A 12,013-nucleotide genomic window follows, 5' to 3' on the forward strand; every position below is an offset into this window, starting at 1 on the left:
CATAGATCTTGATAGCTAGATGGATACAGAAATAAATGCAGGAACTCTCTTACACTATTGATAGGAAGGTAAATTGGTGCAGCCACTGTGAAAAGCAGTATGGAGGTTCCTAAAAAAACTAAAAATAGAAAAACCCAGTAATTCCACTTCTAGGAATTTACTGGGAAAAAAACAAGATTCCAGATTCAAAAAGACATATGCATTCATATGTTTACCACAGCACTATTTACAATAGCCACAATATGGAAGCAATCTAAGTGTCCATCAACAGATGAATGAAAAAGATGTGGCACATATACACAACAGAATATTATCCAGCCATAAAAAAGGAAGAAATTGTGCCATTTGTGATAACACGGATGGACCTAGAGGGTACTATGCTCAGTGAAATAAGCCAGCTGGGAGAAAAACAAATACCATATGAATTCACTTATAGATGAAATCTAAAAACAGAAACAGAACAAAATGAACAAAATAGCAGTAGACTCACAGACACTAAGAAGTGACTGGTGGTTATCATGGGAGAGAGGTTGGAGTAGGTAGGTGGGGGAGTGGAAAGGGGGAAAGGGGGCACAAAAATTCTCAGTCATAAAAGAAGTTGGTGATGGGGATGGCAGTACAGCATGGAGAATACAGCCACTGATTCTGTCACATCTTTCTATGTTGACAGGTAAGAACTACACTAGAGGGGGTGAGGATTTAATAATATGGGTAACTGCTGAACCACAGTGGTTGTATACTTGAAACCAATATAAGATTGCATATCAACTAGACTTCAATTTAAAAAAGAATAAACAGTAAGCAATTAAAAAGAAAGAAATGCACACACACACACTGTGAGAGGGCCTGTCTGCCACAAAACCCCAAAAGCAAGGAGCACACTTGGCATCCAGATCTTGGCTTCTAAAAGGAAGCAAGACTCAGAGAAATGGCTGATTCTAGGGTTGTGGCAGGGAAATTACAGGATGAACCCAGAACATTTTTTGCCAAAGAGCAAGAAAGTGCTCAAAAAATGATGGGAGACATGTCAAAAACACACAGAAGCCATCATGAAGGGGTTCCCACTGGCCAAATAAGAATCTGTGGATCGAAATAAATAATCAAAAAAAAAAATAGACTATACCCCATTGAATAAAATAGCAAACCATGAGTTCATAAATAAATTGAAAGTTTGATGAGGATATTGATTATATTTACATAGTTTTAAAGTACCTTCATGCCAAATTTCTATTAATTACAAAGGGAAAAAGAGAAACTTCACAGGGATAAAGTTAGCAAGTAGCACTTTAATCAAGTGATCAATGTGAACACCAACAATGGGACAAATCAAAATCATGCAATACCTGTTAGGAGACAATGAGAAGCACACACAGCATCTCTTCTGTGTTATTCCTACTAAAGGTATATAACCTGAATCTAACATGAAGAAAAACCAGACAAACCCCAAATAAGAGACAATTTAAAAAATATCTGGCCTGTACTATTCAAAACTGTCAAAGTAATAAAAGTTTTTTAAGAAGACAAACTGTTCTAGACTGAAGGAGACTACACAAACAGGAAAATTAAATACAACATGTGATTCTAAATTAAATCCTTATATTACAAAGACCATTATTGGGGCAATTAGCAAAAACTGAATGGGGATTAAACGGTAATAGTCTATGTGTTAACTTTCTGATTTGTGTATTAAGACATACAGGACAATGTTCTTGTTTTTAGAAAATACTTAGTTAAGGTTAACGGGTATTCGGTCATCAACTTATTTCCATATGGTTCAGGAAAAAATTTATTTGTATTGTACCTGTAACTTTTCTGAAAGTATGAAAATGTTTCAAAAATTATTATTAAAAAAAAAAGAAGGCTACTTTTATGAGATCTCTAAGCTTACTTCATTGCCTCACGCTCAGCACTGCATTTAAGGCTATTTGGCGCCATCAAGTGTTCAAAGTTATGTAAGTTCACTTTAATTTGAAAACTGACCCTCTTGGTATTTTTAATGATTCTAATGTAAGAAGTGATTAAAAATGAAACATTTAAGAGAATAAAGATAAAAATGATCATCAATCCCACTAGGCACTCTATATTAGTAATACCAATGCACCACCAGAAGAGAAAAAATAGGAATCTTAAGTGTATCTTGCTGCAAGAGAAAGACACACATAACATGATGAAGAATGAACACAAAGTTCTACCTGATCCTGTTACGAATAACAACTTTCAGTCAAGATTAAAGTTTTGCTATGTGACGATACTTTATATACACCAAAACTATGAGACTATGATAAGTTGATAAGCCCTCTGAGCATCTCTCATTTACATTCTTTACTCAAATGCTGATTGAGAGCTTGCCCTTAAAATTTCAAAGCAAGAATGAAAATATGGAATTAAAAAGTCTGACACTATCCTCATGATTTCTTAATATTTTTAGACTTTTACATTTTAAAGTGCCTTCTCACAAAGATCAACAAAGGGACTCTGGGCAAATGCTTGCTAGGTAATGGGATTGTCCTAGCAAGTGTCCTGAAAAAATCATTTGATTTGGATGCACCTTTTCCAAGCATTTTTCCACAATATTAAGATGTTTTATTTGTGTCAAGTGCTGTGCTAGATGCCAGGGTCACAGAGGTGAATAAAAAGAGATGCCTGCCATCAGTAAGTTCACATAATCTAGTAGGGGGACAAGAGAGATACTCACAATTCACTGTGACAACTACTGTGAAGGGGTGGGGAGGCGGGGGAGACAGGAACAAATTCCCTGAAGGCAAGAGGAGTGAGTGGGCGTGTTCAAACTCCATACTGCATCTCTCCTGCTTCGTGTTACCATGTGGTGGGAATGTGACGGGCGGCTCCTGCCTACTACAGAAGGCTCATCCACACCCGGTTTTCCAGCTTCTCATCCATGAGGCCGACTGGGTATGTCTTATAGCTCCACATGATAGACTTCAGGAAATAAGGCTAGGAAGGTCCACTTGGGATGTCAGGCATAGGTCCTGGGTACCAGCACAGCATTCCAGAAAACCCTTGCATCTGTGGGTGTTTGGCACTTAGCCAGTGATGATACAGCTGGTACTTCATTATTTCCACTCAGCTCTTGTCCCTGGGTCTACAGCTTTCTTGGAAGGGAATCCCAGAAAATAAAGGGCAAGTAGAAGGATAAGGGTACCAAAACCCCACTGTAAATCTGCTTTTACTGTATCTGTTTCATGTAATCTCTTACAGCTGAACTTTCATGCCTTTCAAAATCACCTTTATATCCACAGGGTCAGCAGAGTTCCTGGGAAACAGGCTTTCAATAAATATTTACTGAATTGAAAACAAGAACAGCAGAATAAAGTTCAAAAAGCGCTTGGTCTTTGTGTAGCATTTACCTTCAAAAACCTTCACAAACACAATAAATTCATATTCAGTGCCAACCCTCTGAGAAAACCTGTATTTTCCATGAAATCTTTTCTAAATCCACATGGTCTATCTTTATCTTCTACAGTGGCTTCATCTTAGTTGGATTGCTTCAAGGACAGAACACACCATTTTTCACAAAGTTTATGGGCTATCCTAACTGAAAGCAGAGGCCACCACTATACCTATTAAAGTCTGTCCAAATAAAACAAGGTCTCCATAAACATCAAGCCATTCAACTAGGGAAGACATAGTTTCTTAAGACTAACATCTAATCTATTTTTTACAAAACTAAAACAAAATAATCTAGAAGAAAACAGATGAATTGAAAAGATGTTTTCCTAAGTCTCTTTTTTACTTACCCCCTAGGAATATTAAAAATACATACACTTCCTTCATTTAAAAAGCACAGTATTTGGTTATCTCTAACCTGAAAGAATGCTCGAGCTTCTTTATACCTACACTCAATAAACCTAGAGTGTGGTATTTCTTCTAGAAAGTGCATCGTATCTTTTGGAATGAGAACTTCTAGTCCATCAACAGTAATTTGTTGTAACTCTGGCCTGAAAACAAAAGTTAAGATTTATTATAAGGATTTAACCCAGGACACTGGCACCCTCTTCAAAATATACAAGATCAAGCATATTTTCTTCATGTCTCTGATATCATTTTTTAAGATCTAATCTCCTAGCAACTTTCAAATATGCCACAGCAGTGCTAACTGTAGTCACCAGGTGTAACTTACATACCCAGGACTTACTTGTCTTAGAACTAGAAGTTTGTACATTTTGCCCACTTTTATTATGTAAGTTTTCATCCATGAACATAACTTTTTATAAGTATAATCATAAGATTTGTATTGTTTTCTGCCTTGTTTCTGTCACTCAACTGCAGGATTCATCTATGTTGTTGCACAGAACACTAGTTCCTTGCTCTGCAATGCTTCATTGTATGAACTGATAACATTTTGTTTTGAGACATTAAGCACATCTTTCTGGTACACATGTGCATGAGTTTCTTCCTGTTGAAGATTTACATCAAATATGATTTATGGTGAATTATATATTAATTGGTAAATGGAGAAAAAAAGAGTAAGCATTCATGACTGGACAATACAGGTTTCATATTTCCCCTCTAGACCCTAAATTTACCTGTCAAAGGCTCCAGGATAATGACCAAACTGTAGCTTTCGAAAAGGAACGAACTTCCTGTCCATGTGCCCTTTGAGTCGTAGGTGACCATGCCAGAGGTAGTTGCCACTCCTCTCATGAAAGACCACCACATGGATGGCATGACTAGCCAATCTGCAGATATAGTGCAGGGGGATTTCAGTTCCAGAAAGTGAGTCTATCCCATCTAGCCGGGGATCTTTGCTCTCGATCTTCAGGCACTGAAATCCCATGTTTTCAGCTACCCGAAGCCAGCCTTCCTAAAATGAAAGAAACATTGATCTTAAATGTTAAAACCCAGTACCAGTAGGAATCACTTGAAGTGATTTTTAAACTGAATTAAGCCATATTTCTTTTTTGTGCTAATCTGTTCTCTGCCTGAAGATTTTTAAATGAGGGCAAGGTAGTGATGGAAACATAAAGGAAAGTACCAAAAAGAGACACTGTGTAGCTTGGAAGATGTTCAAGACTCTCTTTATGGAAGGTAATACAAATGTCTTCCTTGGAACGACAATGCTCATCTTAGTGTTCTCTGGTTAGTATCTGTAAAGTATATGTGAATATAAGGACAGCACTTAAACTTATAATTTTCAATTTAACTCTAAAAGCATTTATCTTCGAAAGTGCTTCAAAAGAGTAGGGCTTTCATCTCAGTTTATATTCCAACACCTTAAACTATTTCTAAAACAGAAGGCACCATAATGCAAATCAGTAGAAAACAGACTGAGATACACTACAAAACAAATGCATTTTCCAATATCATTATAGTATAAATCTCATATAACAAGATTAATCTACATGATAGATGTTTAGTCCTAATCTCAACAACTAATGCTATAGATGATTAAACAGTATTCCTTACATTTGAATAGGAATTTACAATTTCCAAGGAACTTTCATAAACATTACTGCATTTACAAATGACATCTACCTTACAAAATAAATAGCACACATATTATAGATAAAGAAACAGTCTGACAGAAGTCTAAGGAACAATATTAACAAGAGGCAAAGTCACTGCCAGCATTTAGGTCTTACTTAACCAAACCAAAGGTTCTTCCCACTCTGTAACACTACCTCTCTGGTATAATGTGTACAAAGCTCATTTACATTCATTATCTTCTCTGATGTCCACAGAAACTATGAGGACAGCAAGGAAGATATTATTATACCTAGTCTACATGTAAGGAAAACAAGGTGGTCATATCAGATATCAAAATTATTAAATGATAGAGTTGTGTCTATAAGTTTCTCTTAAAAGCAGGACTCACACTTAACTCACATCATTTTTAATCACATCAAAAAGCAAGAACACTTTATTCACATAACTTACTGCCTATGAATGTTGTCGTGTGGATTGGCTGTATCCTTGTCTATGCTCTCCTAACACACACAGACCTCTATTATAGTATTGACTGTACTGATTTTTGTTTGTTTGCTAAACTCCATTAATAGACTGACTGCAAATTCCTCACCACAGGAATCAACAGTGACTAGTACCCAGAAGGTGCTCAACAGACATTTGGTGGTGTTTATATTGTTAAACAAGAGAAAGTGATAATTCTGGCACAGAATGCTTACCTAGTATCAATAACAACTGTCTTCTCTTTTCTGCATATAGAGCTAAACTGTATTTTGATTAAGGAATGTGGATGTAAGTACTGTATACCACTTCCAGGCCTGGCCTTCCACAACCCTTAAGATCTTCCATGCTTTCCCTCTTATCTGTGTGTAGGGAAGCAAAGAGCTCCAAGATGTAAAAGTTACACAAATGAAACAGCCTGTATCCCTCAGTCACTGCTCAGAGGAAAATCATCCAGGAATATCCACACTGGATTTTGTGTAATGACAATTACTCCTTTCTTATGCTGAATTACTGTGATTTCAGGATGTTTTTTACACAGCAATTCATGTAACTTACCCTTGCTAATACAATTTCACCGTGATTCTCCTTCTATTAGAATTACCGACTGTAGGATTCCTCTTTTTCTTTTTCTTTCTTAAGAGTTAAAAGACATACCTAAAAAGTTCAAAGTATTGATCGAGGGTGAGAGTGGCCAATTCAGAGGAGAGCCTCCCACAGAGGATGAAAGACGGACCTTGAAGAGGAACCAGACCTTGGGTTGTGGGAGGAGAGAAAGACTGAGACACAAAACGGACACAAAACAGGGGAACTAGGACACAGCTTGCCTTCTTGTAATCATGAGAGAGAGAGAAGTCATGAACAGAGCAAAGGCCTAGGTCAAAGCTGTACTGCACAGATCTACCCCCAGTGGCCATGGGTGATGGTTTAGGGAGGACCGTCCAAGGGCTCTGTATGATGTCATATGTACACTAGAGTAAATGTGAACCTGTGTGCTGCTTATTCTGGGTATTGCTGACCTTGTGCTTCTTCCACTGACTCAGGTCTGTCTGTTTCAACAATTGTGGCATATTTTCTTCCTTCTGAATATTGGTTCTCAAGGCAAGTGGTATTGTATCTGAGACATTTTAGAAATTTGTGAGGATATTTTTGGTTATCATAATGATTGAGGAAGACACAACTGGCATTTAGAAGTCCAGGCCAAGAACACTAGACATCTTACAGTCCAATATATGAAAATCTATCCTGTGTTCTGCATAATTTCAAATTTAAGCCTATAGTGGAGCCTATCAGTTACAGAGGCCTGACCATAACAAAAAGATTCCGATTGGTTTTCAGTGTCTCATTCTTAAATATGAGCAGAGAAAGATCAACAAACACTGTAAAAAAACTTGTATTGCAAATAACCATACCAAAAAATAAACACCCACAAAGAAGGGACTCAGAAAAACAAAATGCAGCAGGGAGCAAAAACTCACATTGATTTCCCAGAGCACATCATCACCCAGAGCGTGAGCCCCACCTACCAGGAGTAACACAACACAAACCGATCCCACGGCCAAGCTAGTGCACATCTATCATGGGTGTCTGACTAACTAACTAGTAGGGTTCATTTAATCTGACTCTAATTTTCTTATTCTTACTTAACTCCTCAGAATGAAAAACAGTGAAATTGGGAAGTTGGAGGTATTCCAAGCAAAGTAAGCAAATTTTTGGCATGTTTCATTGAGACCTTTTTTTTTAACTACTGTGTGACCTTTTGTAACCATTAAGCAGGATGGAAATACAAGTTTGAATTTTTGGATACACCTAAGAAGCACTATACTTACGTATCAAACAATTACTGTTTACAAAGTGGAAAGAGTAACACTATAGATTAGGGATACCACCTTTATGTATACCTTACATAGCACATACTGAAAATTCATCACCAAATCCTTTCCTACTTGCCTGCCTACACTGATGGAAATGCTAAATACCTTTCTTTTTAGCCTCCTTCACAATAAGGAGACATATGAATATGGTTCTAGACATTGAGCTGTAAGAAATTTACCAGAAGCTTCTGAATAAAATTTTCCTTCATGGATAGACAGTGTCACCATCCTTTTTCTTCTTGCCTTGAATCTGGATGTGATACCTTGGAACTGTGACAGCTATCTTGTGATGATGGGAGACATGAACTTAGGTGATGCAAGTCCCGACATTTAATGGGCAGCTGAACTAGTATCAACAGCCACCAATCTTTTAACCTCTTGTTATATAAGAAAAACAAATCCCCTATTTGCTTAAGCCATTATTAACTGTGTCATTACTGATGGCTGAAAATACTCCTGATGCAATTTATAAAAAGCTTTAAGAATTTTTTTAAATGTTCTACATTTTAAGGTGGTTTACCCATACTTTTTTTTTGCAAAACACACATTCCATTACCTGAAAGCAAACCATCTTACCTCATTCTTCCACAGGTGATACTGTAATGCAAATACAGTAAAGTCTCTGGGAACACAGAGAAACTTGCATTCTGCAGTGGAGCCATGAGAAGTATTTTTGATTTGTTCAAAGTCTTTATTAATCAATTCCAGAATCAAAGGATCAATAAGGAACACTGGTACATTTTGGCTGGATGTCAGCATAATAAACTTTTTAACTGCATGCTGTTTGAAAGGAAAAGAATCTCCTTAATTCTTCCAAACAAATTGAACAATCTATCTTGTTATGTTTTTATTCATTAATTTTATAAGAATAGATTGTTTGCTCAACAGATACCATGCTTGTTACTGTGCTAAAAAAATAGACAAGAAACAAATAAATAAAAAATGGTTCTCTACTCTCAAGAAGTACAATCTGCTGAGGCAGATGAACAAATATTTACCATAGAATATAAAATATGCTATAGTAAAAATATATGCAACATATTATAAAGTAGAGAACAGTAAGCTACTAATTAACTGTATATCAAAAGGTCAACAAAGTCTTCATAGAGGAAGTGACCTTTGAGATGAAAACTTGAATTTCAAATTACTCCCTTGGTATAAGCTTAATCTTTTCAAGCAAACATGGGAGAGGAATTACCAGATCTGTTAGTTTTTAAAAACCAGTCATGACAACCTTTTCAAAACCGAAATTCAGTTGTGTGTGTCATTTTTCTTCATATCCATAATACTGCTTAATAATCTCTCTAAGCAAAGACTCACACTAAGTGTATCAGCTGCTTGACCATCCCCATATATTATTTGATATTCTAAATAAAGTTATAATATTTTAAAATACAATTTTACTAGGCAAAATTTAATAATACCTAAGCACAGCTAAAATAAATAAAATAACTGGTATACATTATTGCTTAAAAGTCTACTTTAATGAAAACTGTAACGATTGCAAAGTGATGTATGTTCATGGAAGTAAGGATAAATCCTAATTCACAAAATCTGAAGGATCTTACAAAAACATGTACAAGAGAATAAATAGATGAGGGTATCAAGAATTATAAAGATAGCAAAAAATGACATAAAGCTAGGAATCAATCTCTTATCCTTTGCTTTTAGTATAAAGTATTATGCAATAATTTCTGAATACAATAATCTCTACTCTAGGAGTTTATTACTTTTTAGTGGGAGAGACAGCTAAATAAAAAGGTAGAATAAACAATTTTATGCCAAAAAAATTCAATAACTTAGGTGAAACAAATAAATTTCTTTAAAAATGCAATTAACAAAACTACTACAAGATGAAACAGGAAATCTGAATGGCCCTATACCTAATAACAAAATGGAATTTTATATATACATAAAAAACCTGCCATCAAACAAGAAAAAACTCCAGACCCAGTTTTTTCTTGGTTCACTGGTCAATCTAGCAAAGATTTAAGGAAGAAATAATACCAATTTTACAAAAACTCTTTCAGGAAACTGAGCAGGAGGGAATCCTTCCTAACTCATTTTAACAGACCAGTGTAATACTAATAGTTAAACCTGACAAAGACATTATAAAAGATTACAGACCACCATCCTTCACGAACACAGATGCAACAACACTTAGCAATACACTAGAAAACCAATTCCAATAGTTAAAAGAAAAAGATTAAAAATAAAAGTAAATATCATCACCAAGTATGCTTTATCTCAGGAATGAAAGGTTAGTTTAGCATTTGAAAATTAATCAACAAAATTCACCATAGCAACAGAATAAATAGAAAAAACTCTGATAGCTTCAAGTCAGAAAAAGTATTTGATAAAATGCAATACCTATTCATGATTAAAACCTCTCAGCAAACCAGGAATAGCCCCTTCTCAATTTTATAGAGTATGAAAAACATCTACTACTGAGTGGTAAGAGTTCTTAATTTATCCTTGATACCAGTCTTTGGTCAGATACATGTTTGTTAATATTTTCTAGTCTGTGACAAATCTATTTATTCTTTAAATACTGTCTTTCGATGAGTAGACATTTAAAATTTTGATAGCCTAATTTATCAAATTTTATTATTTTATGGTCATTGCTTTTTAGGCTTTTACGCCAGGAGAATAAAAGAGAAAGATGATTTTGGAAGATGAGCTGACAGACAACTAGTACATATAAGGCGCTTAATAAATGTTTGCTGAATGAATCTCTTTCAGATTGGTGTTAAATACAAACAGGATGAACGCATTTATGGCTTCACTATGATTATTAATATAAATACAAATTAGGGCAGGATCAAAGAGAGATTCTATAACTCACCTTCTAAATATGCCTTCCAGGTTGGTACCAATGTAATCATCAATGCTCCTTGGAAACAGATGTCCAATTGACTCTAAATCAAATTAATTCTAAGTCAACACGACTATTACCATCTGGCTTCCAGTAATTCATTTTGTTTATAAGAAAGAAAATGTCTTGTTGAAAACAGGATATGCTAAGACTATAATAGCCTCTTCACTTAAAAGGGCTTGGTAGGACTTGTTCTTAGTTAAAGGCTAGTTCCTGGCAATCATCATTTTCTTTTCTAAGTGCTGTCATCTGTTTAGTAACTCATTCTAGAATTTTTTCAGGGCTCAGTATCACACTTATTGTTCAGATTTCACCTTTCATGCCTTCTCAAATATTAGAACAGAAGTATTTTAAGTATTTTTCCTTCCCCCTTGATTCTGTAACTATTATAAAGAATGATTTTTAATACCATCACAAAAAAACAGATCACTGAATGTAGTAAGCAACTCTATAATTTTTTGCTCATTTATCTTAGAAGTAAACCCCTTTTAAAAAAATTAGTTATTTTCTCCCACCACAGTGGTCATTCTCTGAGTGAAAAAGACAGGGCTTCCCTTCCCCCTCAGACTATCTAAATTCACAGAGCAAAATATCTGGTATTTTTAATGAATTAAAAGTTCACATGGAAACTTCCAGACTTGATAGTTGAGGAGTCTGATGCCGGAAATACCAGACTTTACCTTTTAAATAGTCATTCAAATCCAAGTGGTATCAGCAATGACCTAAAATTATCACTACTTTATTGCTGCTTGGTGATTTGAAAACCTACTTCTAATCTAAAGCCTTTTGTGTCTTTGCCAAAGATTGAAATATATACACAAGAAATATCTGGTCATATCCAAAATGTATACTAACAGGTTAAATGTAATTTTTTTATTAGTAACCTAGCATTGTATTTCATTCTAAATCCGGTTAGACAAAAGTTAAGAAAATATATTTCATAAATGTACAGGCTCTACAGTTTGTAAACCAAAACAGGGATATATTGTATATATTGCAGTTTTCCTTATCTTGAAAAGGAAACATGTTGAATAGACTTTTATCCCTCATCATTGTTTTCTCCTGATTCACCTATTTATTCATTTGGCAAAGTACCATACCTCAGTGAATAAGGATTGTGGAGGCAAACAGAATCTGAACTCAGACACTTATTAGTCAACTAGCCTTAATCTGTCTAAGTGAATTGAGGATAACAATATGTATTGAATTCTTTAAGTTGCTATAAAAACTAAATGAGATACTGATATAAAGCACTTAGCATAAGGACCTGCCCCTTTCCCTCCACCACCTACTCCCACTCCCCACCAAGGTAGCTATTGTTATTGTCATCATTCAA

At 35.3% G+C, this 12,013-nt stretch overlaps 1 protein-coding gene across 9 annotated transcripts in view; it reads right to left on the minus strand.

Moving 5' to 3' along the window:
• Positions 1–12,013, minus strand: part of FKTN (fukutin) — a 73,098-nt gene that overhangs the window by 43,020 nt on the left and 18,065 nt on the right. For 8 of the 9 annotated variants that reach the window (XM_073226761.1, XM_073226748.1, XM_073226782.1 and 5 more), the window contains 3 exons: positions 8,379–8,582; positions 4,548–4,825; positions 3,827–3,959 (listed from right to left, as the gene is read on the minus strand). In XM_073226761.1, coding sequence (XP_073082862.1) covers positions 3,827–3,959; positions 4,548–4,825; positions 8,379–8,582 — 615 coding nt within the window. Of the gene's footprint in view, positions 1–3,826; positions 3,960–4,547; positions 4,826–8,378; positions 8,583–10,647; positions 10,721–12,013 lie in introns of all 9 variants that reach the window. The other variant, XM_073226788.1, reaches the window with a different exon arrangement.

This window comes from Manis javanica, chromosome 2 (assembly GCF_040802235.1).
Source record: "Manis javanica isolate MJ-LG chromosome 2, MJ_LKY, whole genome shotgun sequence".
Lineage (NCBI taxonomy): Eukaryota > Metazoa > Chordata > Mammalia > Pholidota > Manidae > Manis > Manis javanica.